The following is a 26,725-nucleotide window of genomic DNA, read 5'->3' on the forward strand; positions in this document are numbered from 1 at the left end:
CTTATATACTCCCTCCTATTCCCGATAACTGTCTCGTTGTTGAAATGACACAAGAATTAAGAAAGTGAGTTAAATAATGTAAAGTATTATCGTGAGGTGAGGTAATTGGAGAGAGAAAATGTATTGTGAGGTATTATTGGAATCCGTTTTTAAAATAATGCTCAAAAATAAAGTATTTGTCGTTTTGGGTCGATTTTGAAAATAATTGTCAAAATGATGTCCACGTAGGATCGGGTTTTCAAATCCTAAAATTTAGACAAGCTAATGGCGTGTTTATAATGACTAAGAAAGTGTCAAATTGATGTAGCTATTGGATTGAAACAAGCCAAGCGGAATGACGTGTCTTGTGAGGGAAACACGCCAAACGAAATGGCGTTTCTGTACAGCAAGCTTTTTCAAGGGACTTGGAAAAAACCCCAAAAATATCAAACACATAAACCCGTCATCTTCATAAAAAAACTCATAGGCCATCAACCAAACGATACTTAATTTAGTGCATTGGGTCACATACACAATGTTGACCATCGCCATCGCCATCGCCATCGACATCGACATCGCCTGATGTCCATCCGGTTACATTGGGTCGTGGGGTGAACTAGAGGAGTCAGCCTTACAGGCCAAGAAGAAATGCTCCTGAGTCCTGAACGATAACACCACCGGAGAAAGGGTAATTTGTCTGTGCCTCTGTCCTTAGCCAGCTACACAGGTCCAATGTTGAGGAACTTGTAGATTGGTGTTTCTTGTCATCTTGAGAAGGCGTCAATGGTGAAGTCGACATTGCAGCATGATCTGATGATGATAATGCAAGCTGAGCTAAAGCTGGAACTGCACCACCTGGACAGTTAAAACAAAACTCATTCAAAAGCCTGTTTATTACATCATTGTTCACATTTCCAGTTGAATCGATGACTAGACATTCTTTGGTTTTGAATTATTATAGATTGATAGAATAAAGCAAAATGACACAGTAACTGGTTGCACATACGACATAATAAAGCAAATTCATTTAACGAAATTCACCTCAAAATTTTCATTATGGGTCATATTGAACCAACATTCTTACTGTTATACTATGTTACTCCGTATTGATCTAGTGTTAAAAACTGTAGAATTTAAAAACTAGAATTATAAAAAAAAAAAAAAAAAAAAAAAAAAAAAAAAAATCCTACAGGACTTGAGATACCGGTTCTGTAGAGTCAAAGACGTTGGCAACAGGCCCATATGGCCGACTGCTTATCCGTTTTCAGTGCAAGAGTGTGACTTGTGACACGGGGGAAAAACACTGACTTGTCAGCCGAGCACAAGCTGAAGGGAAAAAAAATTATTGCAGGAGCCAGAATACAATCAACATAACAAAGAAAAAAATTAGACTAAGAATCCAACTTGGTAAGAGTCAAGACCAGTTAATCCTAATGACTCGGGAAAAACACAATCATGTAACATCAATCAAATTACTAGTTCACATTGTCCGAAGTTTGATATGTTGAGAAAAACAGAAGAGTTTTAAAGCATCATATTATCATAATCTTTGAGCAGAAACAATCCAGCAGGTCTTACATAGGTTCTTACAACTATGCAGCAAAGTATGTTAATTTTGACGTCGTCTTGACGTCATTAAAATATACCCGAAGGATGAAGAAACATATTTAGAATAATACAAATGAACTAGATTTGCAGTGTTATTCTGACCTGCAATGTCTTGCAAATTCAGGTAATATGCGGACTCCGCATTGATTAAAACACCATTCTTTATGCAAGAAAACCTTTCAGGCGACGTATCTGATGTAACCATCAAAGAAATACAAATACAGTTATCACTTGTTCAACCATTGAATGTCAAATCAGAATAATAAATTTATGTCAGTACTTTGAACTTTCAAGCTTGACGGCTCTACAGGCATCAAGTCGGCCAATTTTACTATTTATATACTATCTCCCATGTATCACAGGCATGACCCAAGTCATAATTAGCAGTCAAACTTGACTTGACCCTGAAAATCAAATAACTTGTAAAAACCTGACATGACCCGAAAACCGACCGTAACCCTACCCGTAAATAACCCGATTTTTTCAATTCGAACCCGTTTTGACCCGTCACATGCCACGTCATCACTACCACCTTATTGGAACGGTGGTGGTAAGGTGGTAGTGATGGCGAGAATCGTGACAATTAATTTGACAAAGACGAGTAAGAGGAGGTTTTTAAAAATGCTAGAAAAAGTTGTTGATCGACCCATTTTTTTACCCGACCCTACCCGAAACCCATATAGACTCAATCCGTATTTTACCCGACCCCAAGTACTCCTGACCCGTATTTTACCCGAACCCGAAACTACCCGACTCGTAACCCGCCCGTTCAACACGTCTAAAATCAAATGATATGATATACATTGGAAGGAGGAGTTGAAACTAAGACTTGAACAACGGGCATGCAAGAAACAATAAAAATTACTCATGTCAACTCAAATCTGGACTCAACTAGATGGTATACATCAAAAGAAAAACAAAATCAGTTCATTTTTTGCCAACACCAGAAACTGAAACCAATGTCATCTCTGAAAGTACTTCTGTTTCTGTCTTTCTTAAACGTAATCTGCAACGCTTCAGACAGCATCAACACCACAACCTTCCTAAAAAATGAAGAATCAATAGTCTCCAGCAATGGAACGTTCAGACTGGCATTTTTCAGTCCACCAAACACTACAAATCGCTATGTCGGTATCTACTATAATAACCTTCCTACGATGAAAGCAGTGTGGGTTGCAAATAGGAACAACCCGTTAAACGACTCATCTGGCTCATTTCAAATTTCCAAGGATGGCAATCTTCAGGTATTAAACGGTCAAAAACATATACTGTGGTCATCAAATGTCACAAACTTCCAGGTAGCTACTAATGCTACTAATGTGTCGAAAGCTCAGCTTCTAGATTCAGGAAACTTAGTGTTGTTAAGTTCCGATAATAACATTATATGGCAGAGTTTTGATCATCCAACAAACATTCTTTTGCCCGATATGAGCCTTGTTTATAACAAAGCTACTGGTAAACACTCAACAATCCAAGCATGGAAAAACCCTTCAGATCCTTCTGAAGGACGATTTGTCTCTGGCCTTGGTCCTATTGTTCCTCCTGAGGTATTTATATGGGACATGGGTCGCCTGTATTATCGAAGCGGACCGTGGAATGGTTTCCTTTACCTTGGGATCGACGTTAAAGCTCCCAACTCCCAAACTCATGGGATTACTATTCAGATTGATGGCCACGGAAACACCTCACTAGAGTATTCTGCTCCTTCATTCCCTTTAACAAACTATGAGTTATCCTACCAAGGAACTGTAGGACAACAGTCCTGGGACGATACTAAGGGAGATTGGAATGAGTTATTGCAGGCCCCATCAAACGAATGTGACGTCTATGGAAGGTGCGGAGAATATGGAAGCTGCAACTCTCTGAGTTCACCAATTTGTAACTGCCTGAAGGGTTTTGAGCCAAAGAATAGTCAAGAATGGAGCACAGGAAACTGGAGCAGTGGGTGTACTCGGAAGACGAAATTGCTTTGTGGAATTCAAGGTGCCAAAGAGGATGTGTTTTTTAGTCTACCGAATGTGAAACCCCCAGCAAATACTAATGAACCGCAAGGAGTGGATCAAAACGCTTGTAGGAGCCAATGCTTGTCAAACTGCTCATGCATAGCTTATGCATTCGATATTGGCTTAGGATGCATGACTTGGAGCGGAAACTTGACAGATATACAACAGTTTTCATCTAACGGCGTAGATTTATACTTACGGCTGGCACATTCAGAGCTAGGTAATTGTTTTCTTCTTAGGGGCTTGGATGAGTATACTTGTAGAAAAATGTTTTCTTCACAGGTGTTGTTTGGGATGAGGATAATTGTAGGTAAATGTTTTCTTCTCGGAACTTGATTAGGATGAGAGTAGTAGTTTCTCTACAGGAAATGACGAAGGGAGGCTAAGGCTCTGTTTGGTAAAAAACCTGAAAAGGTAACTAATAAGGTAGCTGATTATATAAAAAAAATGTTTGGCAAACTAACTGAAAAGGTAACTGATTTGGTGAAATGGCGTAAAAGGATATGATAATTACTTAATAGTATAGATTTAAGGGGTAAAAAAGGAAAATCAAATCAAATCAGGTAACTGAAATCTCAAATGCTACTCTAGGTATCATTTCATTTCAGGTTGCTTATTTGGTAAAATAACCTACTTGCCAAACGCTTACAAAAAAATAAGGTACCTGAAATTTTGGTCAAATAAGCTACTTTGACCGAATCGGGTACTTGAAATGCCTTGCCAAACTCTCAATCCCGTACTTTCAAAAATGAAGCACACCTTTGGATCCATTAAATATCTCCGTTGTTTTCAGGTAATAACAACAAAAGGCTGAAAATAATTGTCCCAGTCACAGCAATTTCAGGGGCTGCCACACTAGTTGCTATTGTCTACTTCCTGTGTCGAAGAAAGGCTAAACAAGGTGACAATTCAATATCAAAACCCATGGATATAGCTAACATTATGACGGGGAAACTTTCAAACCTGATTTTTTTTCTATAGCTAACAGCCACTTGTCATTGTTGAAAAAATCAGCAGAGGGAATCAATAAGTGGCTGGATATCGTAGAGAAAAATCAAAGCCTTGATAGATTTGAAGAGCTACCACTGTTCACGTTAGAACAACTTGCAGTTGCAACAAGCAATTTCCAAGACAGTAATAAGCTTGGACAAGGAGGATTCGGTGCAGTGTACAAGGTAGTGAATTATGCTAGCCTGAAACAGCTTAAATTTATCAGTGCATTGCCTAAGAACCTAACCATATATTTAACTGCAGGGAACATTGGATGATGGACAGGTAGTAGCAATAAAAAGATTATCAGGAACCTCTACACAAGGGGTACAAGAGTTCATGAACGAGGTGTTGTTGATTTCTAAACTTCAGCATCGGAATCTAGTCAAACTTTTGGGCTGCTGCGTAGAACGCCTTGAAAGAATGCTAATTTATGACTACATGCCCAACAAAAGCTTGGATGCATTTCTTTTTGGTTCGTATATCTTCTGAAATATTTCATGATCTTAATAACCAGTAAACAACTGAAAGGTTAACTGTCATATTATAAACTACTGAATGGTTAACTATTGTACTTTTTTACCAGATCATCAGAAAAAAGGCATCCTTGATTGGAAGAAACGTTACACTATTATAGAAGGGATATGCCGAGGCCTTCTCTATCTTCATCGAGATTCACGTCTCAAAATCATTCACAGAGATCTCAAGTCTGGCAACATTTTGCTAGATGAGAACCTCAACCCAAAAATTTCAGATTTTGGCATGGCACGGATTTTTGGTGGTAGCCAAAGCGAAGCAGACACCACAAGGGTTGTAGGAACATAGTGAGTTTTTAATTTTCATTCTTGTTTTCAGTCATCCTGTTCTAAGAGACAAAGAGAAGTACTTACTATTATATATTGGCTTAATGTTCTGCAATTACTTAATGCAGCGGCTACATGCCTCCTGAGTATGCAATGGAAGGGCGTTTCTCTGAAAAGTCTGATGTATTTAGCTTCGGAGTCTTGTTGTTGGAGATAATAACTGGTAAAAGGACTCGATGGTTTGACGAGTCCTCATTCAGCCTTCTAGTATATGTAAGTCCTACCAAAAAAATATGGCTTTAACTTTGATTGATCCTTGGCTTTTCTTCTTATATATCTCATTTACGTAGGTATGGAAACAATGGAATGAGGACGACCACATTTCTTTGATTGATCCGGTAATAGCTTATCAAGGTTTTGAAGCAGAGATCTCAAAATGCATACATGTGGGGCTTCTTTGTGTTCAGGAATATCCTCAAGATAGACCAGACATGTCTGATGTCATCGCAAAACTTAGTGCTTCAAGTACCGCAGAATTTGAAAAACCTAAGCAACCGGGTTTCACTCGACTTATGCATGCTAAAAATTCTAGTACCCAAAGCCACCAAACAAGTTCCACAAATGAACTTTCCATCACAAATATCAGCGCTCGATAGGTTCAAGGATTCTAAGAACATCAGAATTAGTTTTGAAACTGAACACTTATGAGCCTCCTTTATGTAACATCCAAAAGAAGTTCTCGAAGACAGCATGAATAATAGGCATTTATGCCTTTGCCTATAGTTATATTATAAAAACATCTAAAATTTTTTTTACAGTAAGCACTTCATACAAGTACTAGAAACTATTGTAAATTTGTAAATTGGCTTTTCCTGTATTATACTACAAACAATTTGTTTTTAGAACCATACATTTCTCATACTGTATTCTAGAAATGTATATCAGAATGCAACAACAAAATCTTAACTTATTAACCAAGTGGATGACCTTAAACCAGTGGTGTAGCGGTTCTATAGTGTGGCGTGAGTTTTAATGTAATTGTTATTTAGTTGTATTTATTATGGGGTTTCTAAGGCGTAAAATTTACAAATCAGAAAAATTTAACAACGTAAAACGTCAGATGTCTGAAAGAATGTGGGGTTTGAAGAAGCCACTGGACAATTAGCGATGTACTCCGTAGTTAAAAGGGGTGGACAGGTCCCTGGCTCCACTAAATATTGCATTGTCCAGCAATACTACTACCTACGGAGTAATATTCAAGCCCGACCCTCCTTAACCTGTCGATGACCTTAATAGGGTTGGACAATGACCTCGACCCCCTAAATATTACTCCCTCCCATTCAACTACTTCTTTACGTTTTCATTATTTTGTGAGGAATACTTTAATTCAAACGCAAAAAAGTAGTTGAATGGGAGAGAGAACGTTTTTCAGTAAGACATAACATTCAAGCCCGTCCTCCTTAACATAATATTTTTAACCGGTATTTACTATAATAAGCTTCCTATGATGAAAGTAGTGTGGGTTGCAAATAGGAACAACCCATCAAAAGACTCATATGGTACATTTCAAATTTCCAAGGATGGCTATCTTCAGGTACTTAATGGTCAAAAGCATATCCTCTGGTCATCAAATGTCACACTCTCACAGTTGGCCACTAACATATACCATGGTCATCAAATGTCACAAACTTCTGGGTAGCTATTAATATGTTGAAAGCTCAGCTTCTAGATTCAGGAAACTTAGTGTTGTTAAGTTCAGGAAACTTAATGGTCAAAAGCAGAGTTTTGATCATCTAAAAAACACTCTTTTGCCCCATATGAGCCTTGTTTATATAAACTTCAACGATGACCACAGTAAGTTTAAGTCTCCCTTTCTGAGGTCAGCTTCTACTAATCACATTAATTCAAGCTATTGTCCTCCTATAGAAACATCAATTAAAGCTTGAAGGATGAAAATGCATACATAGAATGATAAAAATGGTTTGCAGTGTTATTCTGACCTGCAATGTCTGCCAACTCAAGTAATACGATACTCCCCATTGATTGCAACAGCATTATTTATGCAAGAATACCTTTCCAGCGACGTATCTGACATAACCATCAAAGAAAAACACATCACATACACATTTGTTCAACCTTTGGATGTTACATCAGAATAATTAATTTGCATAAAAAATGTTACTTTGATCTTTCAAGCTTGACAGCTCGAGATTTAACTGGGCAGTTATACATTCACCAATATTTAGCCGGGAATAATGATCTACTCGGAAGAAATTAGCATGTGACTATGTGAGACATGTGTCACAGGCATGAAATTATAATAACCATACTATGTATATGACTATATCCAATTTATATTGTCTCCATTTAACTTTGGCATTCAATAAAAGTCAACTATTACCATTATATCAAACCAACTACCTTTATATTACCAATCTTCGAAACGGTTAAAATTGGAAATGTTCGACCATGAAAGTCAAATGAGATCATACAAATGGGACGGAGGAGTTGAAACTAAGACTTGAAGGATGAACACACATGTAACATCCAAAACTACTTGATTTGACGCTTTTTCTCCATCAAGCAGACTTGTAATGATACCATGTGATGTCACAGAGAAAAATCAATCCTATAAAAACGTGATATGATACTTTGAACTTTCAATTTTGTCAGTTCAGACTTTATGGGGAAGTTTCTACATTGGCTAATAATTGTTGTACTTAACCACAGTTTGTAATACGAAAAATCACTGCATATTTTCTCAACACCAGAAACTGAAACCAATGTCATCTTTGAAAGTACTACTGTTTCTGTCTTTCTTCAACATAATCTGCAACGCTTCAGATAGCATCAACACCACAAACTACCTCAAAGATGAAGAATCAATAGTCTCCAGCAATGGAACTTTCAGACTGTCATTTTTCAGTCCACCAAACACTACAAATCGCTATGTCGGTATCTACTATAATAAGCTTCCTACGATGAAAGCAGTGTGGGTTGCAAATAGGAACAACCCGTTAAACGACTCATCTGGCTCATTTCAAATTTCCAAGGATGGTAATCTTCAGGTATTAAACGGTCAAAAACATATACTGTGGTCATCAAATGTCATAAACTTCCAGGTAGCAACTAATATGTCGAAAGCTCAGCTTCTAGATTCAGGAAACTTAGTGTTGTTCAGTTCCGATAATAACATTATATGGCAGAGTTTTGATCATCCAACAAACATTCTTTTGCCCCATATGAGCCTTGTTTATAACAAAGCTTCTGCTAAACACTCAACAATCCAAGCATGGAAAAACCCTTCAGATCCTTCTGAAGGACGATTTGTCGCTGGCCTTGGTCCTATTGTTCCTCCTGAGATATTTATATGGGACATGGGTCGCCTGTATTATCGAAGCGGACCGTGGAATGGTTTCCTTTACCTTGGGATCGACATTAAAGCTCCCAACAACGAAACTCATGGGGTTACTATTCAGATTGATGGCCACGGAAACACCTCACTAGAGTATTCTGCTCCTTCATTCCCTTTGACAAACTATGAGTTATCCTACCAAGGAACTGTAGTACAACAGGACTGGGACGATACTAAGGGAGATTGGAAGGAGTTATTGCAGGCCCCATCAAACGAATGTGACGTCTATGGAAGGTGCGGAGAATATGGAAGCTGCAACTCTCTGAGTTCACCAATTTGTAAGTGTCTGGAGGGTTTTGAGCCAAAGATTAGGCAAGAATGGAGCACAGGAAACTGGAGCAGTGGGTGTACTCGGAAGACAAAATTGCTTTGTGGAATTCAAGGTGCCAAAGAGGATGTGTTTTTTAGTCTACCGAATGTGAAACCCCCAGCAAATACTAATGTGTTGCAAGGAGTGGATCAGAACGCTTGTAGGAGCCAATGCTTGTCAAACTGCTCATGCTTAGCTTATGCATTCGATCTTGGCTTAGGATGCATGACTTGGAGTGGAAACTTGATAGATGCACAACAGTTTACATCTAACGGCGTAGATTTATACTTACGGCTGGCACATTCAGAGCTAGGTAATTGTTTTCTTCTTAGGGGCTTGGATGAGTATAATTGTAGAAAAATGTATTCTTCACGTGTTGTTTGGGATGAGGATAATTGTAGGTAAATGTTTTCTTCTCGGAACTTGATTAGGATGAGAATAATAGTTTCTCTACAGGGAATGACGAAGGGAGGCTAAGGCGCTATTTGGTAAAACTAACTGAAAAGGTAGCTGAAAACTAAAAAGCTAACTGAAACCTGAAAAGTAACTAATAAGGTAGCTGAAAATTAGGAACTATAAGGTAGTTGATTATATAAAAAAAATGTTTGGCAAACTAACCGAAAAGGTAACTGATTTTGGTGAAATGACGTAAAAGGATATGATAGTTACTTAATAGTATAGATTTAAGGGGTAAAAAAGGAAAATCAAATCAAATCAGGTACCTGAAATCTCAAATGCTACTCTAGGTATCATTTCATTTCAGGTTGCTTATTTGGTAAAATAAGCTACTTGCCAAACGCTTACAAAAAAATAAGGTACCTGAAATTTTGGTCAAATAAGCTATTTTGACCAAATCAGGTACTTGAAAAGTTGAAATGCCTTGCCAAACAGAGCCTAACAATTTCTCCACACATGATTAGAGGCGGTAGTAGTTCCCACTTCCCCAACCCACCAGTAGGTTACCCCCACATTGGAGTAATTGCCCCCCATCACCGTCTTTATCTACCATCCACTACCGACAGTTTTCTTCATCTTTCCTTTTGTTCCGAGCTCTCAATCCCGTAGTTTCAAAAATGAAGCACACCCTTGGATCCATAAAATATCTCCGTTGTTTTCAGGTAATAACAACAAAAGGCTGAAAATAATTGTCCCAGTCACAGCAATTTCAGGGGCTGCCACACTAGTTGCTATTGTCTACTTCCTGTGTCGAAGAAAGGCTAAACAAGGTGACAATTCAATATCAAAACCCGTGGATATAGCTAACATTATGACGGGGAAACTTTCAAACCTTGATTTTTTTTCTATAGCTAACAGTCACTTGTCATTGTTGAAAAAATCAGCAGAGGGGATCAATAAGTGGCTGGATATCGTAGATAAAAATCAAAGCCTTGATAGATTTGAAGAGCTACCATTGTTCACGTTAGAAAAACTTGCAAATGCAACAGGCAATTTCCAAAACAGTAATAAGATTGGACAAGGAGGATTCGGTCCAGTGTACAAGGTAGGGAATTATGCTAGCCTGAAAGAGCTTAAAATTTATCAGTGCATTGCCTGAGAACCTAACCATATATTTAACTGCAGGGAACATTGGATGATGGACAGGAAGTAGCAATAAAAAGATTATCAGGAACCTCTAGACAAGGGGTAGAAGAGTTCATGAACGAGGTGTTGTTGATTTCTAAACTTCAGCATCGGAATCTTGTCAAACTTTTAGGCTGCTGCGTAGAACGCCTTGAAAGAATGCTAATTTATGACTACATGCCCAACAAAAGTTTGGATGCATTTCTTTTTGGTTCGTAATTCTTCTGAAATATTTCATGATCTTAATAACCAGTACTGTCGTATTATAAACTACTGAAAGGTTAACTATTGTACTTTTTTACCAGATCATCAGAAAAAAGGCCTCCTTGATTGGAAGAAACGTTACAGTATTATAGAAGGGATATGCCGAGGCCTTCTCTACCTTCATCGAGATTCACGTCTCAAAATCATTCACAGAGATCTCAAGTCTGCCAACATTTTGCTTGATGAGAACCTCAACCCAAAAATTTCAGATTTTGGCATGGCACGGATTTTTGGTGGTAGCCAAAGTGAAGCAGACACCACAAGGGTTGTAGGAACATAGTGAGTTTCTAATTTTCATTTTTGTTTTCAGTCATCCTGTTCTAAGAGACAAAGAGAAGTACTTACTATTATATATTGGCTTAATGTTCTGCAATTACTTAATGCAGCGGCTACATGCCTCCTGAGTATGCAATGGAAGGGCGTTTCTCTGAAAAGTCAGATGTATTTAGCTTCGGAGTCTTGTTGTTGGAGATAATAACTGGTAAAAGGACTCGATGGTTTGACGAGTCGTCATTCAGCCTTCTAGGATATGTAAGTCCTACCAAAAAATATGGCCTTAACTTTGATTGATCCTTGGCTTTTCTTCTTATATATCTCATTTACGTAGGTATGGAAACAATGGAATGAGGACGACCACATTTCTTTGATTGATCCGGTAATAGCTTATCAAGGTTTTGAAGCAGAGATCTCAAAATGCATACATGTGGGGCTTCTTTGTGTTCAGGAATATCCTCAAGATAGACCAGACATGTCTGATGTCATCGCAAAACTTAGTGCTTCAAGTACCGCAGAATTTGAAAAACCTAAGCAACCGGGTTTCACTCGACTTATGCATGCTAAAAATTCTAGTACCCAAAGCCACCAGACAAGTTCCACAAATGACCTTTCCATCACAAATATCAGCGCTCGATAGGTTCAAGGATTCTAAGAACATCAGAATTAGTTTTGAAACTGAACACTTATGAGCCTCCTTTATGTAACATCCAAAAGAAGTTCTCGAAGACAGCATGAATAATAGGCATTGATGCCTTTGCCTATAGTTATATTATAAAAACATCTATAAATTTTTTACAGTAAAAGCACTTCATACAAGTACTAGAAACTATTGTAAATTTGTAAATTGGCTTTTCCTGTATTATACTACAAACAATTTGTTTTTATAACCATACATTTCTCATACTGTATTCTAGAAATGTATATCAGAATGCAACAAAATCTTAACTTATTAACCAAGTGGATGACCTTAAACCAGTGGTGTAGCGGTGCTATAGTGTGGCGTCAGTTTTAATGTAATTGTTATTTAGTTGTATTTATTATGGGGTTTCTAAGGCGTAAAATTTACAAATCAGAAAAATTTATCAACGTAATACATCAGATGTCTGAACGAATGTGGGGGTTGAAGAAGCTACTAAACACTTAGGGATGGACAGGTCCCTGGCTCCCCTAAATATTGCATTGTCCAGCAATACTACTACAGTACTACCTATGGAGTAATATTCAAGCCCAACCCTCCTTAACCTGTCGATGACCTTACTAGGGTTGGACAATGACCTCGACCCCCTAAATATTACTCCCTCCCATTCAACTACTTCTTTACGTTTTCATTATTTTGTGAGGAATACTTACATTCAAACGCAAAAAAACTAGTTGAATGGGAGAGAGAACTTTGTTTAGTAAGATACAACATTCAAGCCCATTTAAATGAATGAGTTCAAAAACTTTATACTAAAACTCATATTTTTTTAAAAATAAAACTCAAAAAAATTATCATAAAACTCAGAAACTACAAAATCCAGATGTACTACCACCATCTATGTACTCCCCCATCCTCCTAATATTTTAATCAAATCCGCTATTGTAACATGTCTTATACGTTAAGGTGATGGTTGAGGCCCAATCAATGATCTTCTACCTTAACACTATCCCTAACATTACGGAAACAAACAATCCAACAACCAAAGATGCCAAAAAAGGTATTACGGTCATCCATATTCAACCCTAATTTTTTTACAGAAATCGTCATCCATATCCAACCCATTTAATTTATGATAAACGGATATTCACGGGTAAAGTTCGACTCTTGATGAAAATTACGACAGAAACACTGACAGAAATTAAAAAATCACAAAAAATTCAATACCTAATCGCATGAAATTGTATTCAATAATTAAAACAACATTCTATAACAATGTGAGAAATCACAGAAATCATGCGCAAATTAAGAGGAATTAGGGAAGAACCTGGTAAAAATCGCTATTCAAATTGCAGAACCAATAATTAGGGTTTAGGGATGAAATTCACGGCATTGTAGACGCCATTTTGACGGCCGTTGAGCATTGCGCGCCAAATATTCGAGGGAAGTTGATTATTAACCTGTACTGATTACTGAAGGAGTGAAGGCTACTTAATGGGGTGACTTGATTTTTTTTTTCACAAATGGCATGTTTGATTTGTGGATCGGTTTTTACATTCTAATAGGGTAAAACCGTTTCATGGAAGATCAATTGAGTTTTAATAAATGTGAGTACTTATTTGAAAATTAAAATTTTACTACTCGTATCAACAGATTTCGGTGAGGTCTTGATAAAATTTTGGCATATTAACAATGTAGTTTTTTTTTTTTTGGGGTACAAATGAGGGGCGAAGCCCCGAGGTTTAACTATTAGCTATTACACGGGGAATAGCTACCCCAAAAATATCTTCCCGAAGGATAGAGGACTATCAAAATGAGTAGGGACTAGGGAGTAGTGTTCGAGTAAACCCTTGGTTTGCTAAGAAATCAGCTGCCCGATTTGCTTATCTGTAGGTGTGTTCTAGCCTGACTGTCCAATGCTCTTCCGGTATTAAATCTTTGACAATAACCTTTAAGCTATTGCTGACTAGTTGGTCTTCATTATAAAGATTTACACAAGGAGGTTAATTTTGTGTAATTTGTTTGGTTGAAAGTAGTTTTGAAGGCTAAAGTATTGTTTGATTTCTAAAACCCTTATAAATGTCCAAAGTTCTCCAAAAAAGTTGCTTATGAACAGTAGAGCAGTAGTTTTCATGCTTCTCACGTGAGGAACAGTCTTTGTACTGTTCTTGCTCTTTAATCTTCTTTTCTCCCTCTTTCTTCTTTGTTTTTTCCCTGCTATTTCCTCTTATCCATTTATTTTCTCCTCCTTTCCTGCTCCTTCCTTCACTCTCTCCTCATAACTTGATGGCTTAATTTAATTTTTATTCTCCTATCTACGATCCATTCCCTTTCATTCTCCATCCTGTGTTTAAAGTTTGATTGTTGATGCTCCATTATATCCATCAAGATGAGACTCCTTTTCTGGGTTGCAGGTCATTCGGAATATTCACTGCTCGGAGATGATTTCTGGGGTCTTTCTATGTAAGCACGGCATCGCTTTATTTATTGCGCTTCTCAGATCTGGTTAATTTATTTGCTAATTTTTTTATTTCTTCGGGTGTTGCGTTTTCCAAATCGGGTTGATTTCAGTTTCCTCATTTTTAATTTACTGATTTCGATTGTTTGATTAGTGTACGTTTTCAGTTGTTTTAGGTATGAAGTGTAAAACTTTTCTGGGTTTTATTTCAGTTGGTTTCCCTTAATTTTGTATTTGCGTTTTCCAAATCGGGTTGATTTCAGTTTCCTTGTTTATGGAAATTGTTTGCTTTTTTTTTTTGTGTGTGTTAGTCCACACCCTCTCACTTATTCGTGTGTTAATTGTTCATGTATTGAGAAGTTGTGTTAATTTTTCATTTGGTAATTGGGGTTTCCGCCCATTGTTTTGAGTCTGGATAATTTCGTTCCATTTATGCCTCATTTGTGGGTTTTTTTCCCGTTGGTTTTGTAGGTGTTTGATTTTGTCGGTTCAGTGATTGTTTCATCTTGGTGTGTGTTTGGTCGTGGTGTTCTCTATTTTCGAACAAATTTGATTTATTTACGCGTCCATTGTTTAAGTGGTAAACTTCATCTAATATGTGGTGATTCAATTTGGGGTGTGTCTATGATTGTTGATTAACTTGTAGTGAAATTGGTGTGGCCTTGTCAGAGCATAAGGCCCAGTATTCTTTTAACAAGGGAGAAATAGGGCGTATTTGATTCTATGTTCGTAGCCGAGATATATATCGAGATACACAGCTCTGAATCGAGATATATATCTCCAAAGTGTATCATTTCTGATTTCCTTACAAATAAAAGAGAGAGGGCTTTTAGGCATCTTACTGACTTATGGCTGTATTTAGGAGTGGAGATTTCTGATAAGTTTTGCAGATGTTCTTGAACCGTGGCCATTTACTCTGGATGAGTTTGTTCAAGCTTGTCATGATTATGTGAGCTCATGGCCTCCCATGCATACATATTTATTATGGATCATTGAAAGTAAATTATAAATGGTTATGCATTTTTTCTATGTTGTGTTATTCTTTCAGTATCCCCGATTATTGAGAGAAATAAACGTAGCTCTCCTGAGAACGGTTGTAAACGATATTGAGGATGTAGCTAGAACACCTTCCACTGGCTGAGCATTAGCCAAAATAGTGTGTCTAATCCAGGTGGAGGACATCTTCATATAGTTGAAGGGATAACGTCTATTATGTATTGATTGTTTTCATTCATAATCTTATTTAAGTATGAGTTTGAAGGCCTTTTTTCAATTATTGACCAGGCATACACATGGGGAATTGATATCCGCAGCTGGGAGCGCAACTTAAGCCCACTGACGTGGCCTGAAATTCTGTGTCAGTTTGCGTTGTCTGCTGGTTTTGGGCCAAAACTGAAGAAAATGAACATTGAGCAACCATATTATCGCGAGGAAGATTAGGTATGCAACATTGTTGATGTATCCTGGGTTATCCCTAATTCTTATCTTGGGTTTTTGTTACTTTCTAATAGAAAAGAAAGATTTAGTTATGTTTCAGTTCTGCGTCTATCAAGTTGGTGGTAATGGTAAGCCTAGGGCTGCTTATTATGTACTCTCTCTATCACATGTATTGTCTCCATTCAACTAGGATAGTCAACTGTTACCATTAATTTCTCTAAATATATGTTAATATATAATGTTAAATTATCAGTTTTAAGAATCGAATGCAAGCGAATTGTAAATATTTTGGAGTTTACCTTAGCTGCATTTTCTGCTTTTAAAGGGAATCTTGATAGTGTTTAGCGAGATTAGGATATGATAACTGATACTGCGACCGCAACCAAAACTCAGATTACTATGAATTTATCACATTTGATTTCTGAAACTACTCTCTTTATATTATCATCTTTGGTTAGTCTCTTCGTTACCCATTAATAATTCATTGTTTTACTTGAGTTAGTCTCTTCGTTTTACAATCTTTGCCCATGTTGGAATTTCAGTATACAGTTCGTTGTTTTACTTGAGTGAGTCTTGTCCGTTTTACAATCTTTGTTGTTCAATTTATTGAGGCTTAGTGGTCTTTGCTAGGTTTATACTAATCTTTGGAAGAGGGAGATGCAACAGGCGGATAGTTCACATTATTCTGATAATGACCCTTTTTCAATTTACTATCTTCTTAATTTGACAGTCTCAAAGGCCAGCCTATTAACCACATAATTAAATGGGGAATACACAAGTATTGGGCCTTATGAAACCGCTTATACAAGACCCAGTTCTTCGACTAACTATAACAGAAATTAAGGGGCAAATGGAAGTGCTAAGAGGTAAGATGTGATGGTATTACCCACAGTAGTAAGGTCTTGGATGTGGTGTGCAGGGGGATCACCAGAAGAGTGTTTCCCTTTCCTACCAGTGATAGCTTTTGATTTAGCTGCTAAAAGAGCATCATAATAACTCGATCTTTCTTTGAAATCCCGATGTTTTAATGCTTCAGCCAACCCACGCACACCAACATTTCAGCAACATTATACCCAGCTGGCTGTCCACCGGCGGTAGATGACACAGATGAATAATCGACTCCTTCGCCTTTTGACTGAGGAGCTAGGAACACGGATCCAAGCTCTATCACCTTGGAATCGGCAGAGAGAGCAGCGGGATTACTATTATCCCCAACAGGAACTTTTCTCGAGCATTCTATGCAAACATTAACCTGAATTCACGGCAAAACATAATTACTAGATTTTCTTGTGTATGATATTACTACCGTACTACGTACCCTATAAAATGAAAGCACAAGGACTACCTGGAGACCAATGAGCTTTTGGGGAAGAAATTCCTTTACTTAACGGGCATAGTTTTCATGCCTATCACCTGTTCGTGGGTTGCTCATTTTGGGACAGCGAATGGTTGAAAGATTTACCGTCTCTCTGCTAATAGTCTACCAAATGGCACAACGTCGTCAGCCACGACAATACAATCTCCACTAACAACTTCCATAACCTGATGTGAATATCAGACACTAGACTTGAGGTTAGGATCTCTTAGCTTCCTGTCATTTTGGTTGTTTGTGTACGGTTTCAATACTTCATACATCTCTAATGTAACTTATCTTAATTACATAATTAATCACCTTTTTTACTTAGGCTCCTAAGCTTTATTAACCGCCTTCCAGAAAGTGGTTTCAATGTAGCTTACATGCTTGTAACACCTCTGAATTACGTAAGGTAGTGTTTAGAAACACGGAAATGATTTCATTTTCATGATTTCAATTGTAGAAATCAAAATGTTTGAATTCAAATTTAAATCCAATTCCAAAAATCTGTTTGGGAAACCCTTGGAATTGGAATTGGAATTGAGCGGGACGGACATGGGTGGAGGTCGATCCTTTTTTTTTTTTGAAAAAAATAAATTTTGTCACAGAAAATATATGCGGTCGGAAAAAAATATCATAAAATATGAAGTAGTGTTTTTTTGAGTCCCAAGTTAATTAGGGAGATAAGCATATATAGACTGTGTTTTTTTTAGTGTAATGGGAGGTACAAAGAGAAATATGATGCTGACGGGGTTGAATGCAGGTTATGAGTACCAGTGCTGATGACTTTACCAACTAAGCTAGCTATCAATCGTAGCATATGTCGATTGCGTGAAAGTGTAATTTTGACTGTTAGTTGGAGTATTATTGCAAGAAATAGTGTTTTCCTGGAATATTTGTGCTGAGAAGCATATTCAAGTGGTTTAAATGTCATTCTAAATGAGGGAAGAATTTAGGATGTAACTATGAGACAGTTGTGATGTGTATATATGTGCATTGATGCTTTACAGTGAAAAAGTTTTACTGATGGTTAGTTTCAGAGTGCAAGCTGTGATTGAATTGGTTATTGTTATTTTTTAGCTTGTAAGTACTGGAAGCTTTCACAGAAAATTGCAGCACCACTTATCCGACATCATCGAGCAGTGGACATGAATGGCCGTGCATTGCAACCTCTGTCGCCAGCGAGCTATAGCAGCTCTATGGAGGTATTAAATCTTTGCCCCTCTGTATTTAGCGTAGGGTGTTTACCGGCACCTACCAGATTCCCAAATGTAGGTGTTTAACTACCAGATTCCCCCGATTATAACAAATCTGAAGGTTCTTCAGTTTTAACTCTATTGCGGGTATATGTCTTCCCTTTCGATAAATAAGAAATTCAATAAATTTCTTACTCGAGTTTTAGTCATTTCTGGTATTGATTTTCATTCTAAATTTTTAGAGAAACTAATGATTGTAATTTCTGATTTAGATCATTTCTTACTTGAGTTTTGGTAATTTCTGGAATTAGTTTTCATGATTAATTTCGTCTGTTGAGATTTAGGGTTTGCATCGCAAGTGTAGGCGGTGCGATGGTCAGATAATGCATTTATTGTGCTAGATTGTTGGTGAAGTGTGTGCTAAATGTGAATTTTCATTTAGTGTGAATGTTGAGGATAGTTGATTCATTGCTCGATCTAAATCTTTTCTACAGTAATTGTTTCAGTGCTGTGCTTTTAGGTTCATGGTTAGTCATCTGATACATGTCTTATTAGTGTTTTTTGCTTTCCGGTGGTTTAGCAAGTGATTAGTTTTGTTGGTCTGGTTATTGTTCTGTCTTGGTGTGTCGTTTGATCGTGGTGTTGTCTATTTATAAACCTTTTACTGTTATTGTTTGACAACTTTAACTTGATTGATTTACGATTCCATATTTTAAAGTTGTTACCTTCAGTTAATCGATGATTAAATTGGCTGGTGTCTTTGATTGTCGATTAAAATTGTAGCGGACTTGGTGTGACTGAGTGTGGCAAAGAAGGGCCAGTGCTCTTTTAGAAGGTAGAGATCAGTTGTTGATTTTATGTTCGTAATTGAGATAATCCTTTAAGTGTTTCATTTCCGATTTCCTTACTTGTTTGTGCTACAGCATGCTACTATTGCTAATCTCGGCTCATAGGCAATGTGGTTTATGAATTGATACTTTCTTGCTTATTTGAAATCGTAATTAATGCTATAGGGGTCGGGGTTATGCACCAGTTGGAACGAGTCTGGAGAGGGGTGTTGGTGTTAATCATTTTTTGTGTGCCGTAAGTGGCTCAGTGTCATTTAATGCGCAATATATAATGAATTAGGGTAGTCGGTTGCTGGTTTTTATTCGTGCTGTGAGATAGATTGTGAGTTGTTTCCTTGACTTTTTGAATTAGACGTTAATGCCTGAGTAGGGTATTCTTTGAGAGGGTTGGGTTCAAGTCTAAATTGGAATATCTTCAAATATTTGCAGGAATTATGCATGGAGGGGCAAAGCTATTATTAGTAACTGCAGGTTCTGTATGATTCTTCTCTGCTCTTCTGTATTAGCTTGATTGTTTCTTTGCTCAACTTTGTTGCTTGTTTGGTGGTCATTGGGATCATGAAAAAAGATTTTCATGAGAATTATATCAAGTGATTATCTTTATGGACACCAAACATATACGGATATCCGTCTTTCTTAAAAGATATCAGCTTACACATTTTTTAAGTGAATCCATTGAGGTTCTAATATGTATACTTGCTATCTCCCAACTGTTTAAGTATCTAGGTATCAGGAAAGACTATTGTTGTTCTTGTAGAGAAAAAGCCTTGGAGATTTTACGATTTATACACTATAGTGCAGTAAGATTGAAAGTTTGAAACAACAAAATTTGTTTTAGATGTAACTTTTACTTCTCTATCCATTAAAAGTAATATTCGTACATGATTGACGACTACTTGATAAACGAGATAATTAGTAAATGGACCACCTATAGGCTAAGCTTAACTTATGGGTCTATTGAACAGTGTAAGACAATTGAGGTCGTAAAAGTCAGCGCCATTCAACTTTGCACCCCATACTCAAGCCTGATTTCACCTTTCTATGATTCTAAACAATCTACTTCTACTTTCTTTCTTGTGCACACATTTTGACAGTTTCTTTGTTTTTGGGTTTTGATTATTGGTATTTTTTTTGCCATGTTCAAACAACACATTCTTGCTAATGACATATGCTATCTATTGAACAAAAGATGAATTTACTGTTAATGATCTATGTATCTATTAAGATACTAGGTTTAATCCTCCAGGGCCTGTTTCCTTATAATCAGTGTTTATATGTAGACGTGTTTTGAACCCATTTCCTGAGGACACACAATGGCAGGGTCTCCCCTTCAAGGCAACATCGCACCAACTTTGAAGCTCTTTAGCCCAAATAAGCATGAAAACATAATAGAGCGGCGTTTTCAACATTTCCAACTACAGGGTGTTCACAAGTCGACTAAAAAGTATTTCAGCCTCGGTTGATAAGACAACAAACAACAAGAAGGTGATCATAATTACCATGGGCGACCTGATGTGTTTGTTTAATGTATTCATTTACTCAGAACAGTTAGGCGACCGAGATTGTTTGTTTGTATTCGTTTACTCACAACCGTAGTAATTTGTAACTCTCATCCTCAAATATACTTTCTTGCTTTCATAGTCAAATGTGCATTGCTCTTGAAAGATAATGTCTCGAATTAACTTAGTCTATGTACTTGATATTTTGCTAAAATTTTAGCCCTTTTTGACACTTGATATTGTGTCATAGAATTTTGACGGTGGTTGAGTGTGCTATGAAATTGAATGTCACTGAAATGGGGTGAAAACCTTAGAGGGAAGAGCTTAATGTTCGGTGTTTGTTACAATAAGAGGTTGGAGACCCGCAACCAATAATATATAAGTAATAGGTGTGAACTCTATATTGCCTTAGATTATACTTAAAGACAATTGTTGTTGAAGAAAATATTATACAATAATCCTCTCCAAATTAGATAGTTTGAAAAATAAATGGTGATGGGCTTTATAGTTTGAAAAAGACGGATATGGCCTTGGAACAATATCAGTGTACTTATGAACAAATTAGTTCTGCTTTGTACTAAGGCTACTTAATATATCATGATGATCATTAATCTTTCATAGGTTAATTCATCATTTGTTATTTTATATATCTTCTTTTTTATTTGGTGCTTATCTTCTTTCATTCTGCATCTCTCAAATTGATACGTATTATATTGACTATCCATGAACGAACATAGCTATTTCACAAACGTTCCTCTTCCAAAAATGCCAAATAAGCTACAATGCTACATAAATTAAACTAATGGATTACTTAATAAAAAGTGTATCTTAGAATAATAATCTAAAAAGTCATTCCCGTTCGTCAACATGAATCTTCAAATGCTGAACCTAATGCCAGTTACTATTATAGGATTCATTTAAAATGTTATTATACAGATAGAACAAACATTATATAATAAAAAAAAAATCAAAAAAAAGGGTACCGAAGTTCAAAACTAAATGGTTTTAATTTTACAAATTAAAACTAATATCTTATGATTGATGCGAAGGAGCTATACAAGAATATTGATTTATCAATTGCCAATTTATAACCTTCAACTCCAGAATTTGAAAGGCAAGTATCAATGTGAAACATCCTCTGACATTTAAGACTTTTGACAGAAATAGTCAAATTGTAACATCCTATGGTAAAAGCACCAAATTTAACATAAACTAATTGTTCAATTGTTGTAATCACAATTATCAGTTCAAAGAACAACATTAAATGTAAAAAAAATACTTAGTTCTATTGTTTCTTCGTGCACCGAATGATTTGATAAGGGGCACAAATGACAATTGTATCACTAAATATTTGAAGACGGTTCAATAGAATAAGAAAATAAAATGTCAAATTAAGACAACTACATTGAACATTACACGTAAAAAAGAAAGCTTCTACACTAGAACAAAACGCACAGCAACATACATTCAGTAATTCTCGGAAAGTCTACGCCATAAACAGATTCGCTGCAACACAAATGGAAACGCGTCTTGGATCTCCGCGCGCACCGCGCGCGGAGAGACAACTAGTTAAAAGAAAAGTCTCAAATTCTTGTTAAAAGATTTAATATTTATAATGAAATAATTTTTGTTATCGGTATGTTACTTATCAATTGGTCGATTTGAAAGTTCTTTTTATGGCCTGGTAATACCAGATTACCAGGCCATAAATAACCTCCACAAGGTTATTCTGAGAGAGGCTTGAACTTGAAACACTTCGATGTTTCAATGCGAAAGATCAACGCTAATAGTTTTCGCTACATACTACGGCTTGTATCAAATTTTGGTTTACAATTTTCGAATCCAATAAAACTTCTCAACTTTAAATCGGGTCATTTTCAAGGAACTTTTATTAAGAAAATAATGATTTTGATGCTTGTTTTTATTTAGTTTATACAAGTATAAATACAAATTTAACACTACATATTTGGAAATGTCGTATGGTTCGGTATAACAAAAAAAAAAAAAAAAAAAAGAGCATCCCACATTCATAAAGTATAAAGTTCATGTGGTATGGTCAAGTATTTTTCAAGCCATAAGAGTTGAGCAACATACACAAAATTGACCCTCAGTCCTCACCATCCGAATGATCCGGTTATGCACAAAATGTAAGCGAGACCATCCTGATAACTCCATGGAGTCATAGGGATGAAGGGAGCCGAAGAAATGCTCCTGAACGATACCAACACCCAACACCGGAGAAAGGGTAATTTAGTCTGTCTCTCGGTCCTTAATCAACAATATGCCTAGAGTTACAATGTTGAGGAACTTGTAGATTGGCGTTTCTTGTCATCTTGAGAAGGCGTCAATGGTGAAGTCGACATTGCAGCATGATATGACGATGATGCAAGCTGAGCTAAGGCTGGAACTGCACCACCTGGACAATTGAAGCAAAACTCATTCAAAACCTTGTTTGGCAATGGTTTCCAAATTCCGAAAGCACCTCAAATTAGCCCATCCATTGTTCACATGCCTAATGGAGCTGAAGACTTTATTCTTTGGTTTTGGCATACGATAGATTCATAGAATAGAGCAAAATGATAGACTAATTGATTGCGCATATGATAGAATAATGCAGTCATTTAACAAAATCTCGGCAAAATTTTCATTAGGAGTCATACATAATAAACCGATATGTATTGTTGTCGTGTATATAAAGCTGCCTACATACGACCCCATTTACTCAAACATTTGCAGGTGCCCTTGAGAGACACAGATAATATTGTTGCTGTTGTTGAACTTTGCTAATCCGTATTAAATTAGTGTTGAAAACTAGAGTTGATTAAAAAAAGGGTTTTTCTACGTGGTGCCCTTGTACTTCTTCGAATTCTACGTGGTACCCCTCGCTTTTCAATAATATCAGGGGTACCCTAAACTTAACGTAAACATCTTAAAATACCCAAACTTCTCTAATTCGCCTCTTTTAAATGTTCAGTTTATACATCAATCGTTGATTTTTCGCCAATAATTTGTCATGCCATTAACATAAACCTGGTTTACTAAAACTAATTTAACTGAATAAAAACGTAATTTTTAGTAGTTTGGGTATTTTAGGAACATTTTACTAAGTTTAAAGATACCACTGATGTTTTCAAAAACGCAGGGCTACCATGTAGAATTCGAAAAAACACAGGGGTACTACGTAGAAAAACCCAAAAAAAAAGGAGGCAAGCAAGCACTCAAGCTGTGGAGCTTGCATTAATGGCATACTAGAACTATAATCCTACAGGATTTGAAATACCAGTTCTATAAGAAAAGAAACGTAAATTGTTAGTGTCAAAGACATTGGCAGCAGGCCGGTATGGCTGACTTTTTTTCCGTTTGAGTGCGTGGGTGTGAGATAGGGGAAGAAAGCACTAACCTGCCAGGCCAGCACAAGCTGAAGAGAAAAGAATCACAGGAGGACCCTGAATACAATCAACATAACAAAGAATGAAATTACACTCAAAGAATCCAACTTGGTCAAGACCGGTTAATCTTAATGACTTAGGAACAACACAATCACGAAACATCAATCAAATTACTAGTTTACGTGTTCGAAGATTTGAGATGTTGAGAAAAGTCAGAAAAGAACAGAAAGAAAGGCATAGGAGAGTTTAAAGCATCGTAATATCACAATCTTTGAGCAGCTACAATCCAACAGTATACCGTTCATCTACCAAGAATCCCGGACTGTAGTAAGCTTAGTAGGTAATAGGTTCACAGAACTATACAGGAACGCTTGATAATTCTGACATCATTTTGAAGTCATTAAAATATCCTCGTATCTCGAGAAGCAATATAAGTATGAGTCCTCAAACTAGTCTGCTTGAGGAGAAAAATAACAAGCAAGCAAATTCATCTTCCCGAAGGTCCCAAAATAAAGCCAAACAAACATAATCAGATGCCCTTCATTTGTTATCAGTCATCTGAAGTGCGGTAATTTAAGGAAAACATCAAGCACGAAACATGAATTACCAACTTTAAAGAACAGGCAGACTTACTCCAATAAAGAACTGCAACCACATAGGCCCTTTGACCCACTTTTGGACTTTCGGCATAACTACAAGATCAATACGGAGTAGCTGAAAATGTCATTCAGGTAGCAAATATAATTGGAGACTTGGCTACGCAAATACAAAGATAAAACATTTGAGCATTCACCAAGGAAGAGAATGAAAGAAACGAAATGGAGTCGTGCTGAATTAAGAATTCCTATTCACACCAGATTTCATTCATTTCATTTGCTTAAAAACTCGGCACCTCGTAGGAACATATCAATAGAAGTTCGATTGTTCAACTCAGCAGGAATACAAGAGAAAAAGAAAATGACACCATTGGACCTCAAAATGGCTTCAAGATATATAGAAGTAGGGATCAATAATTACCGAAATTATACCCATAAAATGCACTTGCTGTGCCCCCAACAGCAGAACCAATCTGGACAAGATTCAAGCTATTAGCCTATTAGGTACGCTACAAAACCCCAGTCAAATTATGCATAATTTTGTGAGAAGCAAAAAATTTATACGAATACAAAATTTTTAAGGAATATTTTACCATAGAAAAGCTGTCCCTGACAAGAGGTGCCACCGTCCAACGACTAGTTTCCTGTGGATTAAGAAACGATTAGGTCGCCTGCTACATTCTGCCTATGAAGTACTCTGTACTTCCTCTATTCCAGAAATTTGAAATGTATACAATTCAGTGGAACAAATGGCGTACTATGAAATGCATCACGTATAGGAAGTGCAAGCAATACGTTCAAAGGGATTTGACATACCATATTTTTTGAAAGAGGTCCAGCACAATGTGGACAAGATAGTGGGACATCCGATTTCAAACTCTTACTCATTGCTCCTTCAAAAATCAACAATCTTCAACTCTTAGTATCCCATTAAACCTCTCGCCCTCACTAAAACCGCGTGGTAACTTCAGAAAGCTGCTCAAACGCCAAAAAACACAGGGATTTGTCAAACAACACCCTCTTTTGGGTATTATCACTTCTCTTACTACCTAAAATTTGAGCTTGATCATTACCAAATGTGCCAAAGTTTTCATCTTTTTTCCATTTTCGAGTAACAAGAAGATTATTAACATAAAAAGATCCAAAATTTATTGTGAAATTATAAGTACACCACCAATTTGAGAAACCCAATTAATAAATTGGGCCTGATCATTGCAAATGTGCAAAAAATTCATCTTTTTTCCATTTTTTTAGTAACTATTAACAAGCGCCAAAATTTATTACAGTAAAAAATTAAAAGATTATTGAAATTTTATCGAAAAAGATTCAAAATAATCAGATTATTAACATGAAAATATCCCAATTTTTATTGAAAAATTAAAATTTAACACCAATTTGAGAAACCCAATCAATAAATTGAGCCTAATCATTCCCAAATGAACCAAAGTTTTGATTTTTTTTTCTCATTTCTAGCAATAATTAGATTATTGACATGAAAAGATCCAAACTTTTAATGAAAAATTACAAGACAAAACCAATTTCAGATACCCAATTAATAGATTAAGCAGAAATCCTAAAAAAATTGGCTAATTACACTAGCAAAATGCAGTAGAATGAACAAACAAAGCTCACAATACAACATGAAAAAAGTCTTAGTCTCATAAATGGTTTGGGGTCGGCTAACACGAATCATCATTCGAATCCGTTACGGTTTGAATCCACCAATACGAAACAAAACTCACAAAACAATGCAAAAATCAATCACAAAAAACAACACCCAATAAATTGAAATTGAAACTGAAACAACATTAATCAAACAAATTGAAATATGAATCTCAGAAACAATATGTTAGACTTACAGAAGTCGGGGAAGAGGAAGCCGAGTGGAGGAGTTTAAAGTTGAGATCGAGATCAAAGATTGAAGAAATTAGGGTTTTTGGGAGGTTTTAGGAGAATTGTTGTCCCTAATTTGGAATTTTAATTTTACAAATGAATTGATCGTGAAAATCGATTTGTCAAATTGTCAATCATGAACCGGTGAGGGTTCACTTCCGATTACACCCGACAGGTTAATCGGGTCGG

At 36.6% G+C, this 26,725-nt stretch overlaps 4 protein-coding genes and 1 long non-coding RNA gene across 12 annotated transcripts; 3 read left to right on the forward strand and 2 right to left on the reverse strand.

Moving 5' to 3' along the window:
- Nucleotides 1-193: 193 nt before the first annotated feature.
- LOC141592987 (uncharacterized) lies at nucleotides 194-13,505 on the reverse strand. Of its 2 annotated transcripts, none has more exons than XM_074413900.1 (4): nucleotides 13,194-13,505; nucleotides 7,384-7,471; nucleotides 1,690-1,779; nucleotides 194-834 (listed from the first exon to the last, which is right to left on the reverse strand). In XM_074413900.1, the coding sequence occupies exons 2-4, from the start codon at nucleotides 7,436-7,438 to the stop codon at nucleotides 611-613; spliced, it is 369 nt and encodes a 122-aa protein (XP_074270001.1). In that variant the 5' UTR covers nucleotides 7,439-7,471; nucleotides 13,194-13,505; the 3' UTR covers nucleotides 194-610. The 2 variants fall into 2 exon arrangements, with proteins under 2 accessions (XP_074270001.1, XP_074270000.1); XM_074413899.1 differs by lacking the exon at nucleotides 13,194-13,505 and adding an exon at nucleotides 9,928-10,436.
- On the forward strand, nucleotides 1,786-6,039 carry LOC141593140 (G-type lectin S-receptor-like serine/threonine-protein kinase SD1-13). The gene is made up of 7 exons (XM_074414094.1): nucleotides 1,786-3,810; nucleotides 4,384-4,570; nucleotides 4,651-4,765; nucleotides 4,845-5,055; nucleotides 5,167-5,404; nucleotides 5,512-5,656; nucleotides 5,734-6,039. Exons 1-7 carry the CDS (start codon nucleotides 2,430-2,432, stop codon nucleotides 6,037-6,039), a joined length of 2,583 nt encoding a protein of 860 aa, XP_074270195.1. The 5' UTR covers nucleotides 1,786-2,429.
- Nucleotides 7,999-12,382, forward strand: LOC141592986 (G-type lectin S-receptor-like serine/threonine-protein kinase SD1-13). Of its 2 annotated transcripts, XM_074413898.1 has the most exons (7): nucleotides 7,999-9,421; nucleotides 10,227-10,334; nucleotides 10,449-10,609; nucleotides 10,690-10,900; nucleotides 10,995-11,232; nucleotides 11,340-11,484; nucleotides 11,561-12,382. In XM_074413898.1, the coding sequence occupies exons 1-7, from the start codon at nucleotides 8,167-8,169 to the stop codon at nucleotides 11,864-11,866; spliced, it is 2,424 nt and encodes an 807-aa protein (XP_074269999.1). In that variant the 5' UTR covers nucleotides 7,999-8,166; the 3' UTR covers nucleotides 11,867-12,382. The 2 variants fall into 2 exon arrangements, with proteins under 2 accessions (XP_074269999.1, XP_074269998.1); XM_074413897.1 differs by having other exon boundaries at nucleotides 10,227-10,609.
- A 466-nt stretch (nucleotides 13,506-13,971) lies between the features above and the next one.
- Nucleotides 13,972-20,805, forward strand: LOC141592972 (uncharacterized). Of its 5 annotated transcripts, none has more exons than XR_012521268.1 (6): nucleotides 13,972-14,329; nucleotides 15,187-15,273; nucleotides 15,609-15,764; nucleotides 16,392-17,333; nucleotides 18,196-18,320; nucleotides 19,589-20,805. It is a non-coding gene; the product is annotated as an uncharacterized LOC141592972 (long non-coding RNA). The 5 variants fall into 5 exon arrangements; XR_012521267.1 differs by lacking the exon at nucleotides 15,187-15,273 and having other exon boundaries at nucleotides 13,973-14,329; nucleotides 19,589-19,630; nucleotides 20,440-20,805; XR_012521266.1 differs by lacking the exon at nucleotides 15,187-15,273 and having other exon boundaries at nucleotides 13,973-14,329; nucleotides 16,392-16,627; nucleotides 16,798-17,333.
- Nucleotides 20,806-22,681: 1,876 nt separating this feature from the next.
- On the reverse strand, nucleotides 22,682-26,665 carry LOC141592973 (uncharacterized). Of its 2 annotated transcripts, none has more exons than XM_074413880.1 (7): nucleotides 26,503-26,665; nucleotides 25,460-25,618; nucleotides 25,237-25,287; nucleotides 25,065-25,116; nucleotides 24,681-24,739; nucleotides 24,059-24,104; nucleotides 22,682-23,074 (listed from the first exon to the last, which is right to left on the reverse strand). In XM_074413880.1, the coding sequence occupies exons 2-7, from the start codon at nucleotides 25,529-25,531 to the stop codon at nucleotides 22,950-22,952; spliced, it is 405 nt and encodes a 134-aa protein (XP_074269981.1). In that variant the 5' UTR covers nucleotides 25,532-25,618; nucleotides 26,503-26,665; the 3' UTR covers nucleotides 22,682-22,949. The 2 variants fall into 2 exon arrangements, with proteins under 2 accessions (XP_074269981.1, XP_074269982.1); XM_074413881.1 differs by having other exon boundaries at nucleotides 25,065-25,132; nucleotides 26,503-26,657.
- Nucleotides 26,666-26,725: the final 60 nt, after the last annotated feature.

This window comes from Silene latifolia, chromosome 7 (genome assembly GCF_048544455.1).
Source record: "Silene latifolia isolate original U9 population chromosome 7, ASM4854445v1, whole genome shotgun sequence".
In the NCBI taxonomy this organism is placed as follows: Eukaryota; Viridiplantae; Streptophyta; class Magnoliopsida; order Caryophyllales; family Caryophyllaceae; genus Silene; species Silene latifolia.

Excerpts from the sequence above, each read along its gene's own strand:
- LOC141592987 (XM_074413900.1), bottom strand. The coding sequence starts at position 7,438 with ATGCTGTTGCAATCAATGGGGAGTATCGTATTACTTGAGTTGGCAGAC. Across the intron at positions 1,780-7,383 it reads TGAGTTGGCAGACATTGCAG|ATACGTCGCCTGAAAGGTTT; the intron begins GTCAGAATAACA and ends TGGTTACATCAG. Across the intron at positions 835-1,689 it reads GAATTTGCAAGACATTGCAG|GTGGTGCAGTTCCAGCTTTA; the intron begins GTCAGAATAACA and ends TTAACTGTCCAG.
- LOC141592973 (XM_074413880.1), bottom strand. The coding sequence starts at position 25,531 with ATGAGTAAGAGTTTGAAATCGGATGTCCCACTATCTTGTCCACATTGT. Across the intron at positions 24,105-24,680 it reads GGTTGCAGTTCTTTATTGGA|GGTCCTCCTGTGATTCTTTT; the intron begins GTAAGTCTGCCT and ends GATTGTATTCAG. Across the intron at positions 23,075-24,058 it reads AGCTTGTGCTGGCCTGGCAG|GTGGTGCAGTTCCAGCCTTA; the intron begins GTTAGTGCTTTC and ends TCAATTGTCCAG.
- LOC141593140 (XM_074414094.1), top strand. The coding sequence starts at position 2,430 with ATGCAAGAAACAATAAAAATTACTCATGTCAACTCAAATCTGGACTCA. Across the intron at positions 5,405-5,511 it reads ACAAGGGTTGTAGGAACATA|CGGCTACATGCCTCCTGAGT; the intron begins GTGAGTTTTTAA and ends TACTTAATGCAG. Across the intron at positions 5,657-5,733 it reads CATTCAGCCTTCTAGTATAT|GTATGGAAACAATGGAATGA; the intron begins GTAAGTCCTACC and ends TCATTTACGTAG.
- LOC141592986 (XM_074413897.1), top strand. The coding sequence starts at position 8,167 with ATGTCATCTTTGAAAGTACTACTGTTTCTGTCTTTCTTCAACATAATC. Across the intron at positions 10,610-10,689 it reads GATTCGGTCCAGTGTACAAG|GGAACATTGGATGATGGACA; the intron begins GTAGGGAATTAT and ends ATTTAACTGCAG. Across the intron at positions 10,901-10,994 it reads TTTGGATGCATTTCTTTTTG|ATCATCAGAAAAAAGGCCTC; the intron begins GTTCGTAATTCT and ends CTTTTTTACCAG.